Here is a 20,315-nt window from a genome sequence, read left to right as displayed (position 1 = left end):
TCCAGTGACCCAGGTTCAATCCTGACCTCCAGCGTTGTCTGTGTGTACTTTGCATGTTCTCCCTGTGACTGTGAAGATTTCCTCCGGATGCTCTCACATCCCAAAGACCTTCTGTAACTTGGTTCTGGAATGAAGCCCAAGCCCTAGTTATTTTGGTCATCTTTGAAGTGGGACCTGAACCCACGATCCCCTGACTTACAGAAAGCCTGAGGCGAGACTGGAGAGGCTACGTCTGCCTTCCCTGGAGCAGAAGAGGTTAGGAGGGGACATGATTGAGGTACATAAAACTACGAGGGGTAAGGATGGGGTAGACCACAGGAAACTTTTCTGCATATGAGGGGTAGATAAAACAAGAGGATGTAGATTTAGGATAAGGGGGAAGAGATTCAAAGGGGAGGTGAGGGGGACCTTTTACACCCAGAGAGTGGTGAGTACCTGGAATGCACTGCCAGAGAGTGTGGTGGAAGCAGAATCACTGACAGTATTTAAAATGTGTCTAGACAAGCACTTAATCGCCCAGACATAGAAGGCTACAGGCCAAGTCAGGAAGATAAGATAAGATATCTTTATTAGTCACATGTACATCGAAACACACAGTGAAATGCATCTTTCACATAGAGTGTTCTGGGGGCAGCCCACAAGTGTCACCACGCTTCCGGCGCCGACATAGCATACCCACAGCTCCTAACCTGTACGTCTTTGGAATGTGGGAGGAAACCGGAGCACCCGGAGGAAACCCACGCAGACGCGTGGAGAACATACAAACTCCCTACAGACAGTGACCGGAATTGAACCCGGGTCACTGGCACTGTAAAGCATTACGCTAACCGATTAATACAGAAGGTGCCCACTGGTCAGCATGGAAGTGGTGGGATGAATGGCCTGTTTCCATGCTGTACGGCTGCATCAGTGTGCTACCCACTGAGCCCTGGCTAACACAAGGGATGTAAAGTGTGGCTCCGTTCTTTGTGCTTTAACTCTAGGACAAGATGAGCAAAATAAAAGCTAATGAGGCCAAGCTGGAGAACGACAAGCGTAAGCTGAAGGAGATCCTTGACGCCTCCGAGAGCCGCATCACGAAGCTGGAGCTGGCTCGCCGCTCACTGGAGGGGGAGCTGCAGAGAACAAGGCTGGTGACGAGCGACCGCGAGGCTGAGATCCAGGTGCTGCAGGAGCGCATCGAAACCCTGCAGAGGCAGGTGGCCGATAGCCACTCCAAGGCCAACAGCCTGCAGCTGACGGTGGACCGGCTGAACTCCTCGCTGGCCAAGTCCGAGGAGGGTGAGAGCCAGCTGAAGGACAAGGTGCAGAGCCTGTCCCTATCGCTGTCCGACAAGGTAGCCAGTGCCTCGGCCCTCCAGGAGAAGGCCCAGCAGCTGCAGAAGGCCTTGAGCAGCAGCGAGCATGACCGTCGCATTCTCCAGGTGAGCTTGAACAGCAATAGGACAAGATCAAAGCTGCATTTCCCGACATTATACCCCTGTACTCCTAGCAACCGCCTGGCCTAGAGACACAGCTGCACTCCTCTACAAACATTTTAGCCTAGAAATCTAGCCGCCAATTTTTTTTCAGCACTGTGTGTCTGAAAATGAGTGCTTTTCCTGCAAAGGGATGAGATTGTAGCCATTTTCGGATCGAAAAGTACCATTCCAGAAACGCGATTGGACACTTGAGAGTGGGAGGCTGAGGGGCGACCTTACAGAGGTATGTAAACTCATGAGTCTTTTTTCCCAGGGTAGGGGAGTCGAAAACTAGAGGACATAGACTTAAGATGAGAGGGCAAAAATTTGTAAGAGACCAAAGGGGTAACTTTTTTTTACACGGAGGGTGTTGGGTATGTGGAACGAGCTACCAGAGGAAGCTGTAGAGGTGGGTACAATGACAACTTCTAACAGATATTTGGACAGGTTCACGAACAGGAAAAGTTTAGAGGGGTATGGGCCAAATGCAGGCAAATGGGACTTGCTCAGTTAGACAACTTGGTCGGCATGGACAAGTTGGGCTGAAGGGCCTGTTTGCATGCTGTATAACTCCATGACTATGACTTCTGTTCAAAATTCATCCTTGTACTCTGATGCAGTTTCCAGCATTCCCCATGCAATGCTGCTTTTGAGATTAATTTATGGTAAATCTGAGCCAGTCGCACACCTGTTTCCTCTCACCCTGGCATGGTGGCTGGCGACCAACAAGCCAGACATAACAGCACAGAACCTGGCTGTGGGCCCAGGGGTAGTGGTGGTGGGGGGGGCACTGAACCTGTCATTCTGAAGGTGTCTCTTAACATAGGTATGCTCAATAATGTTGTACTCCTGGGGCTACATTTAATATAGGATAGAGAGGCGTTGTGTGAGAGAAAGAGGAGATGGATAGTGAGAGACAATCAATCTTCCACTGTTACACTAAACTCCCAGTCAACACATTGATAAAATTTGATTAGAGACATGGTGCTGAATTCCTGAACACTGAGCTGCCTTTCCTTCCTTGTTGGATGCAGGTGAGAGAGTTCCTTACCAGTCAAAGATCCGTTAATTGTTTTTGGAAATAATGAGCTTGTGAGCATAACATTGAGGGGAGATGCATACACAAATGCAGGGAAATTAGCAAAGGAATGGGATTGCTCTGAGAGTTGGTATAATCCCATTGGGCCAAATGACCACCACCTATATCATATGGAAATATGGAAAATATAAGCCACACAGATAAACAAACAGATAATCTGCTTTTGGTGTTGGCCGAGGAATAGTTATTGACCAGGCCACAGAGGAGGACAATTCTCTTCAAACAGTGTGCTGTGATCTTGTACATCCACTTGAGAAAGCAGATGGAGCTTTGTTTTTGTTTTAAGTTTTAAAAGCTAGAACCTTTGATAGTCCAACACTCGATCAGTAATCGGCTTTGATCAGATGCTCAGCTCTCTGGAGCTGGACATGCACATAACTTCTTGTCTTGGAGGTAGGAGCAGGCTGATTGGTCCAACACATGCAGCAGTAGGTTGTCCACCATTTATTCAAATAAGCAGGACCTTCAATACCCATATTCTTCAGATCCAAATTAGAATCTAGGGTTGATTCAAACTGTCCAATGCAATTACTTTAATCACACTGTTATTCCAGACACATTATCAGGTAATTCTTTGGGTGGCTTGATGGTCAAACATGAGTTTCCTTCCAGAGAGTGCTGCAGCAGTGTAATGCAGCAGGGTGTCAGCACAACTTTGCACCCACCTCTGGAGCCTGCTTTCCTTTATCCCCACATAAATTCAAGCCTTGATGCACTGTCGAGCTGGGGCTGTGGTGGATAGCGAGGAAGGTTGTCTAAGGCTACAGCAGGACAGAGCAGATAGAAAGTGAGGCGGAATGTTGGCAGATTGAATTTAATCCTGATAAATGCGACGTGATGTATTTTGAGAAGTCAAATAGTGGTAGGACATATACATACATGGAAGGGCGCAAAGTAATGTTGATGAACAAAGGGACTTTGGGGTTCAAGTCCATAATTACCTTAAAGTGATAACACAGGTAGATAGGGTGGTGTAAAAAGCATCTGGCATGCTTGTCTTCATTGGTTAGAGCATAGAATGTAAAAGTTGCAATGTTATGTTGCAACTTTACAAAACACTGGTTAGGCCGCACTTGGAGTATTGTGTGCAGTTCTGGTTGCCACACTACAGGAAGAATGAGGTTTACTGGAGAGAGTGCAGAGGTGACTTACCAGGATGTTACTTGGATTGGAGGACTTTAGTTATGGGCTTGCTTTCCCTGGAGTGAAGGAGACTGAGGGGTGACCTGATAGAGGTATATAAAATTATAAGAAGCATAGATAGGATAAATAATCAGAATCTTTCTCCCGTGGTAGGGGTATCAAAAACAGACATTGGTTTAAGATGAGAAGAAATAGTTTTAAAGGGATCTGAGGGGGAAGTTTTTTCCACAGAGAGTGGTTGATATCCAGAACTCGCTGCCGGACGAAGTGATGGAATTAGGTACATTGTTTACGAGACATTTAGACAGGCATTTAGATCGGCAAGGCATAGGAGGATACGGATCCAGTGCGGGGAAGTAGGATTACTGTAGATGGACAAAAGGTTGGCATGAATGTGCTGGGCCAAAGGGCCTGTTTCTGTGCTGTGTGACCCTCTGACCTTATCTCCCATTGACAGCCTCTTCTCCTTTATCACCTGAGCAAGGGGCCAATTTGGTGAACTACTTCTTTTACATCTGTGGTTTTGGGTGCTTGTTGAGGTTTGGGATGACCTCATCACTGGCTGTGCCCCAGCTGTTAACTGCCTTGCAAGTTCCACCCACTCCCTTATCCAGCAACGTGGGAAGGTACGGGAACAACAGAGGCCTTGTGCAACCACTTCCGATGGATTTTGCCGACTCCTCCTGGAGTTTCAGCGGGAGACCAGTGAAAACAAGGGGCAACATATTAATGCAGCTGGTAGAGCCACTGCCTCACTGCTCTAGCCTGTTCAGTCCTGACCTGCAGTGCTCCCTGTGCGGAGTTTGCATGTTCTGCCTGTGCTAAGTGCTCTCTGTTTCTGCTGCAGCCCAAAGACATGGGTTGGTAGAATAATTGGTCACTGTATGTTGCCCCTAGTGTATAATGGGGGAATTGATGGGAATCTGGGCAAAACAGGCTACAGGGGAAATTGTTGGGGGAAATGGGATTGCTCAGTGAGATGGCATAGACTTGGTGGGCCAAATGGTATTCCTTGTATTGTAAGGAAATATGGAAAGTTATACCTTTTTGAGCTGACTGTGCAGAAAGATAAAACACACTGGCTGCCAGATCTTTGGAGCTTCCCTGTTTTCCTGCATTTTCCCACCATTCCTCCTTTTCCCCCATTGATTACAGCCACACTGACACACTGAGTAATGGCAAAATAGGGAAGGGAAGGCACTGTAATTAGACCAGAGTCATTCAGCTCCTGACGGCCAGTCCACAGCAGGGAGCAGATTGCCTTCTTCACCTTAAACTTGTAACTTGAGGGTACAGAAGAACAAAGTAAGAAAGGCCACAAGTGACACAAAAGAGATGCGACGGTATTTATAAGAAACAGCTTTCCGTCTGCTGGTACACAATCCACCTGCAGGGGCTGCTCTTATATCTTAATTTAGTGACTGCAGATTGAGTTCAGCTTCAGGAAGGATGGTGACTCACACCAATCCAGCTTCTCCACTTCAGCCTGACACTTCTTGAATTTCACTGCAGTTTTATTCTTTCACTGTGCTTCTCCTCCTTTTCTGGAGAGGCTTTGCCATACTGGGTACACACATACAGTACCTCTCAGTACCTCAGCTTGGTTTACAATTTTCATATATAATCATGGATTGACTGTTTGACTGCAAGAGGCATCACATTAAACCCCCAAATCCTGTCCTGGCATCTGTCCGTCATACAGGTTACTGGGTATTGACCAGAGGTGGGAGCCTTTGCATCATTTTTCCCTCCCTTTGTCCAGAAACACTTATTAGATAGAACCAGCTAATTTGCCACAGGGCAAGAATCAAATTTGGGATATTCACGATCTATTTGGATCCCGCTATTCATTAGATAGCTGACAAGGTTTTTCCACTTCAGTTCCTTAGACTAAAACCGATTAAATTGAAATTCTGACGAGACTGGAAATTTAGTCTACTTCCCTTGACTGTGTTGCTACTCAGAACCCAGTAGACTGGGCCATTAAGTCAGACTCTAATGGTAATGAGCCTAACACATTTCAAATGAGCTCACTGTACAACCTGAGTCTTTCCAAACCTGGCCCCAATAATTGGCTCTCTGCCAATGTCGTCTGGCTGGCACTCTGACAACATTCCCTGACACAGTGTATACACTCCATCAGTGCCTGGAGTACCCACCTCCTGTGGCAGCCATACAAAGTTGTAACCACCTTGCCAAAAAACGTCAAGTGTGATCAGCGTCACTGCACAGATGGCAGAGGCTACGACACCAGGACCAGCTTTGGAGCCATCAGGAAATGGTTCACTGCCTCTGTTAACTGCTAAGGATTATAGTTCTTGGGCCACTAGCCGAGCTTGATCTCTAGTTACTGCGCTCCCCCCCAGAGCTCTGTCCCAAACTCGCGCTCACTTGAGCTCCATGCGCTCCCCCTTCTCCCTTCCTAAATCGCTCCATCCACATCTCCCCCCACACCCTAGCTCTCTCCCTATCACTCCACCTCCCTATCTCTTTGTGTGCACTGCAGACAGTAAGAGTTACCCCTAAAATTACAGCAAGCCACAATATAAATAAGATGGATTCTATCTCCAGGGGTGTGCTGGATTTTAAGTCCTCAGTGCGTCTGTCAGGAAATGGAAAACAGCACCATGCAGGGCACAGGTGCTGTGGCTTCGGAATTCCAGGGACTCCAGTGTCCCGGAGCAGCAGACACAGGTCAAAACATCCTTGAGCCTAGCTCTAGAACTGTGGGGTCAGTTCACACTTTAATCTTCCTTTCACCATTCGTAGTTCTCCATTCGTCCTATTAAAAGGGTTTGAGTTATTCCCCTCTGTGAGTTTAATGAGAGGCTACATTTCAGCCCCTCAATGATAAAAGTGAAACTTTGAGAATGTGAATAAAGTTTATATTGCCACAAAATAGTTGAAATGGATCATTCTCACTCACCTATTTTCTCAATTTTAAACATCATTCATGCAAACTCTGTGCCACTTCAATGATGTGTTACCTGTCCGGCTTCTAAACAACTATTTAGATTTAACCATGTTTAAATTAAACACAGCTTGACCTATCTAGCCCCCAGCATGATGCTTATCATATTTCTTTGTTTTCTATTTCTCCATCTTCAAAAATGTCTCTCACCATTAATTCACTGTGCCCCTTTCCCTTTGGAAATTCCGTTATCTGTAGTGACCTCTGAAGAGATTCAGGCCTCGGGGGTCAAAGGTTACCCATTAACCATGGCTGAAGACTGTTATTGTGGTTATAGTTCTTATTTTACTCCCACACTTGCTGATTGCTGAATATTGTTCTACGTTCCAAAGTGACCAAGACCATCCCTTCCTACTCATGGAAATCAGGATTAAAATTTATATCTGCACATCCAAAAGCAAAGAAGGAAGTTTAGGGCATGGAAGAGGTTACATGAGTTGCTGCTGATGAAAGTACATTGAAAAATGTAATAACTGGCCTTGCAACTCGTATTAATATGGGAATTGGAATTACATTTTGAAACTAGGTTTCTGGTTTCCTCAGGCATAATTAGGGGGAGCAAAAGAGCTAATGTTTCAGCTCAGAGACCTTTCATCAGAGCTATTTATTGACCTGGAACATTAAGTCTTTTTCCGCAGATACTGCCTGACATGCTGAGAATTGCCAGCATTTTCCATTTTTAACATAGAACAATACAGTCCAGGAACAGGCCCACAATGTGTGTGCCAAACGTGATCCGTATCCCTCCATTCCCTGCATATTGATGTGCCTATCTAGAAACCTATTAAACACCACTATTTCAGGATTCCTGCACCTGCGGTACTTTGCTCTTGTCTCCTGCTTTCCTCAGTTCTTTAGAAATGTGCAGGTGGTTTGCTGGAAGTGTTATCGGAAGAAGCAGACTCGGGTAGGAGACCTCCTCCTCATCTGTCAGAGCTTGGTAATGTGCTGATGCCTGCATGGAGAATGATTACCGGTGTGGGGACCAGAGGTGGCCTTTAGGTGAAGCCTTCCTGCCACCAGTCCAAAGGAGAGCAGAGAAAATCAGAGGTTGGAGAGCTGAATGTCAGAGGGCTTCTGCAAAGTGTGAGGGATTCAGGAACAGTATCTGGGGTATATGTGCCTTGTTTATTTCCAGGCTGGCTTGGGCTTGACTAAAGCAGAGTTGAATTTTCTGGTGGTCTGTTTTCTTTCCGGCCTTGCAGGAACGTCTAGAGGCAGCACGTCAGGCTGTTATCGAGACAAAGAAGCAGAACTCCTCACTGGCTGACAGAGTGCAAGCCCTGCAGAACGAGCAGCAGGACGTAGAGCTGCAGCGGGCGGAGCTTGAAAGTCAGCTGCGCAAACACCAGGAGGTGAGAACCTGCAGCTTTCGTATCTCGTGGGTGACCATCGCACTTGGTGTATTGTTCAATGTCGGGTTCTGTATTGGAAGACTTTACTAGTTTTCACAACCACAACATGGGTAAGGTGTAGAATAAAGCTCCCTTTATCCTGCCTCTTCCAGTATTCAATACAGATTAAATGCAAAATAGAGCTCCCTTTACACTTGCCCCACCAGTTCAGATGCAACAGCTACCTTTGGACTGTCCCACCACCGCTCCCAATGCAGGTACAACAAGGGATAGATGTAACACAGGGACACAAGAAAAACTGCAGATGCTGGAAATCAGGAACAACACACAAAATGCTGCAGGAACTTAGAAGGTCAGGCAGCATCTATGAAGGGAGATGGACGGTGGACAGTAGATATAACATGCCTCTATGCTGCCCCATTAAGTGGTCCTGGTCAATCACAGCAGGGATTAGATGCAAAGTTTGTTTATTTCATTGGAGAGTAACAAGCTGGGATACAAATCCAGCATTGCATTTATTGGTGTGGTTCCCTGAAGGGAGAGCTTGACTAATATTGCACCCACTGGAGTGCTGAGACCTATCTTACCACTTGTGGCGCACAGTCCAGTGGACAGGACTTGTTCTGTTCTTGGGCCCATTGTTCTCCATTTTGCCATCAGGTATTGCACCAGCGGCAGGAAAGTGATGAGATTGCACTGCGGAGTGTGCAGAAACTTCAGGAGGAAAAGCATATTCTCCAGGAGCGCCTGAGCGTCCTGCAGCGGGCTATTGCCCAGCTAGAGAACGAGAAGCGGGAGCTGGAGCGGTCATCAGTCCGGCTGGAGAAGGATAAAGCTGCCCTGAAAAAGACATTGGACAAGGTGGGTCTGACATGTCTCGGTCTGAAAGTGCCCGGGCTTGTTCATAGAATCATAGAATCATAGAATAGTACAGCACAATACAGGCCCTTCGGCCCACTATGTTGTGCTGACCTTTAAACCTCGCCTAAGACTATCTAACCTCTACCTCCCCCATATCCCTCTATTTTAAATTCCTTCATATGCTTATCTAGCAATCTCTTGAATTTGACCAATGCCCCAGGCAGTGCATTCCATGCCCCAACCACTCTCTGGGTAAAAAAACTTCCTCTGATATCTCCCTTGAACTTCCCACTCATTACTTTAAAGCCATGCCCTCTTGTATTGAGCCTTGGTGCCCTGGGAAAGAGGCGCTGGCTGCCTACTCTATCTATTCCTCTTAATATTTTGTACACCTCTATCATGTCTCCCCTCATCCTCCTTCTCTCCAAAGAGTAAAGCCCTAGCTCCCTTAGTCTCTCCTCATAATGCATACTCTGTTCCGAGTGTGATAACCTGCAGGGCTGATGTCTCGAGTATGCTGGTTAGCTTCTTTTAATTGTGGAGCCACAGTAAGGAGCTGAACACACAGTACAAGGCACTTGAGTGGAATGGTGGCCCAACGGGTAGTTCAGACTGTCTCACAACTCCCGGGTTCAATCCCGACCTTGGTGGGCTGGTTGTGTGGAGTTTGCACATTCTCCCTATGACCCCTTGGGTTTCCCCCAGATTCCTCCCTCATCCCAAAGATGTGCGGTTGCTGGACTAATAGGATGCGGTACATCACCCCTAGCATACGTAGCTGCTGGGAGAATCCAGGGTGATTATGGACACACGAAAGAGTAGGTTATAGGGAAATAATTGGAGGAATGGGATTGATGGGAATGCTCTGAGAGCCAGCATGGACTCGATGGGCCGAATGGCCTATGTTGTAAGGAAATCTGAACATTGCAAAGAATGGTGAAATGATATAACAGCAATTTCCATTTAAATATTACCTTTCACGTAGTGTAAATGTTCTGAGGTATTTTGCGGGCACAGTGCCACTACTGGTTATCAAAGCCTGAAGGTTGTTGGAGGGAGGGCTGACTGAGACCGTAAAAGTCCATTATTTGAGGTCTTTTTTTGGTCTTCATTGGCTTTCCTTGCTTAGAGACAAGGCTGTGAATTTGCCAGGCCATTATTTGATTCCCATTATGGTACCGAGTAAGTGAGCTACATTATCAGCAGCACTGCCCTTCAGATGAGGTCTTGACACCTTCCACCTCCCTTATACTGAAAAACATTCCTCCATCAACTAGCATTTTATTGTCGTCAGTGGGAAAGCAATCAGTTCCCCCCAGTATACTGGTCAAACATTTCTTCTTCGGTAAATAGCATGAGGTTTTCTGGCCACTTTGGTTGTTACTGGCCCAAAATGTCTGCTGTTAGTTGTTGGCTGTGGCTCAGTTGCCAGCCCTGAGTCAGAAGGTCTTAGTTCATGATTCACTCCAGAGACTCTTGGCTGGCAGCCCTGTGCAATACTGAGTGAACACTGGGCTGTCAGAGCTGATGTATTTCAGCTGTGTTCTTTAACCAGGTCTTCGTCTGTCTACCCTCTTGATGGACAAAGGAAGCCCACAGTACTGTTTCAAAAACAAGCACAGGAGTTCTTGACCATTATTTATTGTGCTAAAGATCCCCCAAAAGTGACCTATCTTGTCATATTGTTTGTGGGATCTTACTATACACAAGTTGACATTTCAGTATTACAACACCCTCTGCACTTCAGAAGTACTTATTTGGCTTAAAATTGCTCTGGACCAATCAGAGTCTATGGAAGGCACTATATATAATTTTTCTTTCTCTTTCTCTTCTTACTGTACAATACCGTGTTTGTTAAGAATTCATTGCAAGACCTGTGTTAAGATACTACGGAGATATGAAAATGTGTTGCATAAATGAGTGTTTCTTTAGCTTAAAATTTTTCACAGTATTTAACCAGTATTCTAGTCTGCAGACAGCCTGTAGGAGATAAGGGTGGTATGTTCAGCTGTGAATTTGAGTCATTGGCAACAGCTCTGGTTGAACTGGAATGGGTGGGTTGTATTCTGAAGGAAGGTTGAACAGGCTAGGCTTATATCCACGGGAATTTAGAAAAGCGAGAGGGGATGTGTTTGAAATAATGAACCTGGGTTTTTGACAGGGAGGATGTGGAGAGGATGAACATAGAACATAGAATGTTACAGCACAGTACAGACCCTTTGGACCACAATGTTTTGCTGACATTTTAACCTACTCTCAGATCTATCTAACCCTTCCCTCCCACATAGCCCTCCATTTTCCTAACATTCATGTGCTTGTCTAAGAGTCTTCTAAATGTCCCTAATGTATCTGCCTCCACCACCTCTGCCAGCAGTGCGTTCCACACACCCACCACTCTCTGTGTAAAAAAAACTTGCCCCTGACATTCCCCCTATACCTTCCTCCAATCACCTTAAAATTATGCCCCCTCATCTTCACGATTTTGTCCCGGTAAAAATGGCTCTGACTGTCCACTCGATCTATGCCTCTTATCATCTTGTACACCTCTATCAAGTCACCTCTTATCCTCCTCCGCTCCAAAGAGAACAGCCCTAGCTCGCTCAACCTATCATCATAAGACATGCTCTCCAATCCAGGCAGCATCCTGGTAAATCTCCTCTGCACCCTCCCTAAAGCTTCCACATCTTTCCTGTAATGAGACGGCCAGAACTGGACACAATACTCCAAGTGTGATCTGACCAGAGTTTTATAGAGCTGCAACATTTCCTTACGGTTCTTGAGCTCGATACCCCGACTAATGAAGGCCAACACATCAAACACCTTCTTAACAACCCTATCAATCTGTGCGGCAACCTTGAGGGATCTATAGATGTGGACCCCAAGATCCCTCTGTTCCTCCACACTGCTAAGAGTCCTGCCATTAACCTTGTATTCTGCCTTCAAATTTGATCTTCCAAAATGTATCACTTCACACTTTTCCGGGTTGAACTCCATCTGCCACTTCTCAGCCCAGCTCTGCATTCTATCAATTCCTCTGTGTTTCCTCTTGTGGGGGAACTTAGAACTAGGGGTCACTTTTAAAAATAAGGGCTCACACATTTAAGGCAGTGATGAGGTGAAATGTTTTCTCTCAGAGGGCTGTGAGTCTTTGGAACTCTCTTCCTCAAAGAGCAAAGGAAGTAGAATCTTTGAATATTTTAAGGCAGAGGAAGATGGATACTTGACAGACAAGGGGGTGATAATTTAGGGTGGTTAATGGGGAATGTGGAGTTGAAGTTACAATCAGGTAAGCTATGATTTTACTAGATGCTGCAGCAGACTCAAGGGGCTGAGTCGCCTACTGAGCCTGATGTGTATGGTTGTATGTTTTTAATTGGTCTTGTTCCAATATTATAGAGTTATACAGCACAGAACAGGCCCTTCGGCCCAACCCGTCCATGCCAACCACCTGAGCTACTCCCATTTGTCTTCATTTAGCCCATATCCCTCTAAACCTTTCATATCCTGAAATCATAATGATGCATCTCAGAATACTATGGCCCACCATGCCTGTGACAGCCCCTTGGTCGTGTTGTCTAACTAACCTCACTCCGCTCTTCTTTCCCAACATGCTTGGCCATTTTTTTTGCCTCAGGTATTAAGTCAATTCTCTTTTGATGGTTATGGTTGAATTTACTTCCAGATCATAACTCACAATGTTCACAAGATCACAAGACAAGGGAGCAGAAGCAGGCCATTTGGCCCATCGAGTCTGCTCCAAGGAAAAGGGAAAAAGAAATGAGGAATGGGGAGGAAAAAAAACCTATTCTAATCCCAATTTCCGGCCTTATCCCCATATCCCTTGATACCCTGACTATTTAGATATCTATCTATCTCTTCCTTGAACGCCCCCACTGATCTGGCCTCCACTGCTGTACGTGGCAAGGAGTTCCACAAATTCACCACCCTCTGGCTAAGAAGATCATTGATGATGCCAGATTGCCATATGTTGTTTCATGTCATCTCAATGTCTATAGCTTTGGATGTTAAAGCCTGACATCTCACTGATTGCAGGTGGAGCGCGAGAGACTGCGGTCAGAGGAAGATACCTTGCGTGTGTCTGCAGAGAAAGGTCGCCTGGATCGTTCACTCACAACAGTGGAACAGGAGCTCGTGGAAGCCCAGAGACAAACCCAGCAGCTTCAGGTAAGAACCAACAGGTAGATGGAGCAATGGTTACATGGAGCCAACATACAACTAGTGGGGCAAGAGCACAACTCGGCAGTAGATATAAGGATAGAGAGTACTTATTGCTGACAATGAGTAAGAGGCGGGCCAGGGAGTATGAACTACAGCAAACAACCTATTGCACGACTAACACAGTCTGTTTACACTAATTAAAAAGCAGAGGAAATAAACTACAGGAACTTTTGCCTGTAAAGGCAGTGTAATTTATTCAGAAAAATGCAGTGTGAGAGATATTTACAAATAGTTCATGAGCATAAAATCAATCATTTTTAGCATTAGGGTTAGGGCTTACAAGCAATGGTATGAACATTGAAATTTCCATTTTCAGGTAACCCACACTCCTGGCGCTCTCCTCCCACACACATTCACCCGTCCAACGAGTTTTCTTCTCCCTTTGTTCACCTCTCCCACCCCCTCCTGGCTCTGTCTGCCCGTCACCTGCTCCCTATCTGGTTCCTCCCATCACCTACCAGCCTCTATTGCACCTCCTTCTCCCCTGTACCACTGGCAATCTTTCTTCTTCCCTTTCCGTTCTGTTGCAGGGTGTCAACCCGAAACGTTGACTTACACCTTGTGCCTCTACAGATGCTGCTTGACCTGCAGAGTTCTTCCAATGTTCTGTTTTCTGTTCCAGTAACAACAGGGTGTAGATTTAAAGTGAAAGATAAAGGGATTGGGGAAGAGATGAGGGGAAAAGATTTCATCCAAGTGCAGTGGAGCTCTGGAACTTGCTACTGAAAAAGTGACTGAAGCAGAAACCTATATCACATTTAAAAGTACCAGGATGTGAACCTGTAGGATTACGGACTGAGAGCTGGAAAGGGGGATTTGTCTTGATTGCTCCTTTTCAGTCAGTACAGAAGCAATGGTGCAAATGGTCTCCATCTATGCGATGTAGTCTATTATTCTATGAACAAAGAACAAACACAGCAGCTGAGTCTGAATCTGGCTTATCTTTAGTTGGAACCGCTGGTTGCCAATCAATGCTGATGTGAACATTTCCAGTTAAAAGATGTCACTGTGACCGTCCTTACCTTCAGATGTGCCTGTGTCAGCCTAGATTAGTTTTTCTACCAACGTCTCCCCAGCCAAACTCATACCTATCCCCTGCTTCCCTGAAGGCATTGAACTATTTTTGGATTTGGTTCCAAGCACGCCAGTTGGTATAAGGAACTTCCCTTCCTCTGTTGGAAGCTTTCCAGAAACAGTTGTACTTTATTCTGAGCCCATCCGAGGAACAGAAGAGGAGGGGCACACAGCCAGAACTAATCCTATCCTCAAACAACACCCCCACGCGGGCATTTACCAGCAGGAGTTATCAGATAACAGTTAGATGGCGGAAGTCTGGCTGATTTTTGGCTCCCCATCCCAGAGGATGCTAAGAACTTATAAAAGCAGTGTGAGCACCATCGTATTTACATGAGTACTCCACTGTAACTTGTAACTTACTGTTAACAATGAATGGAGGAGCAACCTCACTGGCCACTGAGTGAACACAGCAGCTTAGATTTTCCACACCAGTGTGTGGGGCTACTTACAGCGCTCAAGTGAATGTTTAATGGACTGCTTAAGAGAAAAAAGTAAGAAGGTTGTTATATGTTTCCATGAGTGCTGAGGAGGTGAAGGTTCATCCACTTGAGCCTCTAAGGAAGTTGTGTCTGGAGTCAGGAGTCTCTGGAGAGTGACACTGGGTGCCTGCCAAGTGGAGAAGTAATGTATGAGCATTATTTCATCCAGATGTGAGAGTAAGTCAGGTCTGTGCCATTGTAACTGGTTCAGCCACGATGTTAAATCCAACCTCAATCCTTAAGGACCATAAATTATCAGATTAATGGCAGTATGCAGCTTTGGTACACGACAAACTGAAACACCTGGAAAATAATGACTGAAGCAAAGTTGATTTAAACAAACCTTCCACAAAGCTGAACTATCCTAAGAATAAGCTTCCTATGGTCTGCAATGGCAGCTATCTGCTTTATCCATTGAGCTCTCACTGAGCTTGCATCTTGGCTACCAGGCTACACATAGTGAATTACTTGCTCTGGTCTAGTCTATTCCCTGACAGCTAATAGGCTCTTAAACCTGGAGTGAGACCTGCTTTCAGTTGTTGCTGTAAGCCACTGATTATTCCATTGACTGTGTGTTAATGAGCCCTGGTTACTCAGTGTCTGGATCCTTTCTGCTGAAGACCACAGCTGGGATGTCCCACTTTTTTTTTCATGGTGATTTTCTTGACTTTGGCCAAACCAGTGCAAAATATTGTAAGTAACAAGCACTGATGATGTCCATATCAAATCAAGACCCTGCCCACAGTAATAGCCCTTCTCCCAGATAGAATCACTCATTATTGCAGTCTTTCCTCATTGCCACCCTTTATGGATTTTGAGGATCCTCAAAAATAAATTAGTGTACTGATGCTAATAAGCGTGATTTATAAATGTATTACTTTACTATTAAAATTGAATCATAGAATCATACAGCACAGAAACAGACCCTTTCAGCCCAGCTGGTCCATGCCGACTGTAATGCCTATGTATGATAATCCCATTTGCCTGCATTAGGCCTGTATCCCTCTATGCCTTTCCTATCCAAGTACCTGTCCAAGTGCCTTTTAAATGATTTATCTCCCTCTACCACTTTCTCTGGCTACTTGTTCCAGACATTCACCACCCTCTGTGTGGAAAAACCTATCTCTCAGATCTTCTTTAAATTTCTCCCCTTTCACCTTAAGTCGTGCCCTCCAGTTCTAAGCTCTCCTGCCCTGGGAGAAAAAGACTGTGACTACCTATCCTGTCCTATGCCCCTCATAATCTTATAAACCATTATAAGGTTGTCCTTCAGTCTCCTACATTCCATTGAGAATAAACCCAGCCAATCCAATCTCTCCTTACAAGTAAAGCCCTCCATTCCAGGCAACATCCTGGTGAATCTCTTCTATACTCGTATCCACTGCTACCACGTCCTTCCTGTAGTGTGGTGACCAGAATTGTATACAGTATTCAAAATGGGGTCTAACCAATGTTTTCTACAGCGCAACATTACGCTCCAACTTGTATACTCAATGCCTTGGCATATGAAGGCAAGCACACCAAATGCCTTCTCGTCTTTTAACACCAAATATTTTATTTCCGTCCTTCTATATGATGTAGAAGGGGCCATTTAACCCATCAAATCTATGCTAACTCTCAGGGCTGATCCATTTCTCACTAATACTCCCTGTAATCTATTCCCCCACATTCCTATTCAGTCTACCACCCACCAGCACTGGGGTCAATATATATCGTCGAATTCCTTGGGACGTGGGAGAAAGCCGGGGCACCAGTGGTCACAGGCAGAATGTGCAAACTCCACACAGACAGCACGAGAGGTCAGGACTGCAGCTGTGAGGCAGCAGCTGATCCACTGTGGTGCCCAGCAATTTTTTTTTTTGATATTTTTAGCTATTTATAACCAGGGAACACACTGTAGTAGACTTGATGTTTGATTAAAAATGTTTATTTTATGTTGATAAGTCTATTTCTATCAATTAAACAATACCATCTTCAATATTTTTTATTCATTTATGTGAGGTGGGTGTTGCTAGTAAGGCCAATATTTATTGTCCATTCCTGACTGCTTGTGAGAAGATGATGGTGAGCCACCTTGAACCACCACTATCTGTCTTGTGAAGGTACTCCCACAGTGCTGCTGGTAGGGAATTAGAGGATTTAGATGCAGCAACGAGGAAGATGCAGTAATATATTTCTAAGACAGGATGGTGTGCAGTTTGGAGGAACCTGCAGGTGGTGGTGCTCCCATGTGCCTGAAGCCCTTATCCTTCTTGGTGGTAGAGCTTACGAGTTTGGGAGGTGCTGTTAGAGTAGTCTATGCAAGTAATCGCGGTACATCTTGTAGACTGTACAGACTGCACCCATAATGCGCTGATGATGGAGGGTGTGAATATTTAGGATAGTGAATGGGACTGGATGGTGTAGAACTTGTTGAATGTTGTTAAAGTTATAAAGACAATATTGCCAGAATTATAATTTTTTTTATATAAACTACACTCTAAAACATTTCTTAGTTGCCCTGCTCCTCAAATGAATTTGGTGATTTACATCTTAGTGAGTGGAAACCTGAGTAAAATAAGTAGGCTGTAAAATCACCACGGTTTTGGATACTATGACATTGGATATCCAACTGCACCTGAAATGGAAACTCCTGGCCTGCAAGTCCTCTACGCTGGTGGCTCCACTGCAAAGTTTATCATGAGCACCATAACTTCTTAACATCATAATAAGTAAACACACATTTAAACACACATACTTTGGAAATCATAAGTAGACCTTGAGGGTTGAGATTGTTGGGGTATTGTTGGTTTTTGTCTGTGAGTGTCACCCACATGCCAACTCAGTTACTTGTTAAAGACCAAGAAACATTTGGGTTCAGGTGGTACCTTCCTCAATTTCAGGACACATTGAAATGCTTCATACCAGTGAAGCATATTGAAGTGTAGTCACAGACAGACAGCGATGATTAAAAACCAACAAACTCCCCTAAGTTTTGCTGCATCTTGCACCAAGGCCCTGTACTGTTGTAGCTGTCAGGTTCTAAACCCATAATGTATCAGTGCATTCAAATAGCAGAGCTGACACATTAAAACGTTCAAAGTAAGAAGGGAAATCAAGCTGAACTTTTTCACCCAGTGGAAACATGGATCGAATTAGCCATGAAGGACTTTAAAGTAGGCAGTGTAAGTTAATTTGAGAGGTTTCTGGACAAGAATGGGATTGAGAGTTGGTGTACAAAGGCAGGGTTGGTCTGTAAGGAAAAAGATGGACTTGTTGGACATTGTTCCTGTTCCTTGAACTTCGACTAGTTTTAACTGGTGAATGATCGTGCTGAGCTGCTGTTGAATAAATGTCTGGTTGTCTATCAGTATTGGCCCATCCTCTGCAAGTGTTACTGCAAAATTATGCTGAAAATGGTAAGTTGTTTTTCTTTCCACTCCCTGCTGATCCTTGAAGATGGATTTACAGATTATTAGGAGGAAGATATCGTCATGTCTGGTGAGTCCGGCTGCTGTGATTGGCGGCACTGTCTCGACCCCAGCTGCCCTCTTCACTGAAGTTCCTGTCGTGCCTGCAGTTCACTAGTAAAGCCGCTCCTAATGCCCAACAGCCAAGCTCACGGGGATGTTTCTTATGGGGATTGCAGTTTGAAGATTCTGAAGCTTTAGTCACAGAAGGCCGTAGGGAAAGGTAAAGGGAAAATGATGGGCTTTGAGTTGTGTTGGCTTTTGGGCAATAATTTCCAAGCCTATTGGAGCTGATGGCATGGTAGCAGAACCTGTCCCCAGGGCCATGCTGTGGCATTCAATGCCGTCTAGCGCTAGGTGCACTCTACTCTGAATTGCAGATAACATTTTAATCTGTTAGTACCCAAACTTCTAGTATCAGACTTACCAGTACCCAGCTTTACTATAACTTGGCTTAGCTAGTACCTTCTGTGTGAATTAGCTACCCTCGTGCGATTTATAACTAGAGCACTTCCAATAACATCTAGGAACATCACTGGATTAGAGAGCATCTGCAGAGAGAGAGCCAGTTAACATTTAGCCTGAAACATTAACCCATCTCTCTCTCTCCACAGATGCAACCTGATCTGCTGAATATTTCCAACATTTTCTGTTTTTAGTTCAATTTCCAGAAGGTATTTTGCTTTTCATTTCAACTAATGGTTTGACATCCCTGGACGAGGATCCATTCCTTCTATTCTGACCTGAGAGAATGATGAGGTTAAAGATTAAAGCATGCTTCTGTTGGTGTGGCAGCTTGTCCTCTTCACTCTCCATACCAAGCTGAGAGAATGGCAGCTCTGCAGGTCTGTTGTGGTTGCTGGTTTAGGTTTTGCCGGATGCCGCAGTCAAACAATGACATGGTTAAGATTTTCATGCTATTCTGAGAGATGAAAATGAAGAGTACTCATCTGTACATAACTCCCAGTTCTGCTACAGATCCGTAATAGATAAAATGTGTTGCCAGTAATGTGTCTTTGCTCTGGCATGGAACTGGAGCTTGCTCCAAATTTGGTGGGAGGACATCTTTGTCCTCTATCCCAGGGTGCTTTCTCTTGTCCCTGCAACCCCTGACTACCGCTGTTCCCTTTTCAGGCCCAGCTTTCAGAAGTAGAACAGACTCACTCCCAAAGCCTGATCGAGGCTACTGCACGCCATCGGCAGGAACTCCTGAAGGAGACAGAACGATTGCGTGCTGCTCAGCTGCAGACAGAGAGGACCCTGGAAGCACGGGAACGAGCTCATCGGCAGCGCGTGAAAGGACTCGAGGAACAGGTACCCCCAGTATGCTTTTGATCCCGTTGCATATTGCTGGGGTCCAATTCTACTAGCATTCTAGTCAAGTGGCTACACTTGGTACAGCAGCAAAGCAGTCAGGTTACTGGGTTAGCTTACAGAAGCCTGGCTATTAATGCAGAGATAAAAGTTCAGCTCCCACAATGACAACTGTGGAAATTAAATTCAAGTGGTTAAATAGATTTGGAATCAGTAATGGTAACTACTAGACTGTGGTTTAATTCACCAGTGTCCTTCAAGGGAGGCAATGTGCAATCCTGAATGTGTCTCTGAAATGACGTAGCAAGCTGCTTGGTTATGAGGTTAATGAGGGATGGACAGTAAGTGCTGGCCTTGTGTGAAACATCCATCAATTAAAGCAAAAAGCAAATTGCTGGAAGAACTCAGCAGGTCAGGCAGCATCTGTGGAGGCAGGATGATTGTCGGCGTTTCGGGTTGAGACCTTGCATCAGTCCTGATGCAGGGTCTTGACCTGATATGTCAATCATCCCTTTGCGTGTACAGATGCTCCTCGACCTCCTGGATTCTTCCAGCAGTTTGTATTTTGCTCCGACTTCCAGCATCTGCAGTCTCTTGTGCCTCCATCCACCAGTTGGATGTTGACCTGACTGTCGGCCTGTTGCTACCCTCAGTCTTCACTCACACAAAGAGTTTCAGAGTGAGGAGCAGGAGGATCTTGGCTAGTCTTATTTTTGTCTCGGACCAAGTGGACTGCGCACAGCAGTTGGTGAATGGCTGAGAACAAGATACGGGGAATGAATCTGACTGATGTGTATTGCTCGATATCACAATGGGCAGTTCATTTCCCTGTGAGCCTATCATTCTCTCATTCAAGCCAGTCACTCCA

The 20,315-nt window shown here is 45.3% G+C and overlaps 1 protein-coding gene across 4 annotated transcripts in view; it reads left to right on the top strand.

Annotated features, from left to right (window-relative positions):
- LOC127583316 (rootletin-like) overlaps positions 1-20,315 on the top strand; it is a 91,726-nt gene that overhangs the window by 66,495 nt on the left and 4,916 nt on the right. For all 4 annotated transcript variants that reach the window (XM_052039174.1, XM_052039173.1, XM_052039172.1 and 1 more), the window contains exons 31-35: positions 984-1,424; positions 7,879-8,028; positions 8,689-8,889; positions 12,943-13,074; positions 19,268-19,447. In XM_052039174.1, coding sequence (XP_051895134.1) covers positions 984-1,424; positions 7,879-8,028; positions 8,689-8,889; positions 12,943-13,074; positions 19,268-19,447 — 1,104 coding nt within the window. The remainder of the gene's footprint in view (positions 1-983; positions 1,425-7,878; positions 8,029-8,688; positions 8,890-12,942; positions 13,075-19,267; positions 19,448-20,315) is intronic.

This window comes from Pristis pectinata, chromosome 26 (genome assembly GCF_009764475.1).
Source record: "Pristis pectinata isolate sPriPec2 chromosome 26, sPriPec2.1.pri, whole genome shotgun sequence".
In the NCBI taxonomy this organism is placed as follows: domain Eukaryota; kingdom Metazoa; phylum Chordata; class Chondrichthyes; order Rhinopristiformes; family Pristidae; genus Pristis; species Pristis pectinata.
This window is presented reverse-complemented; position numbering and strand designations above follow the sequence as displayed.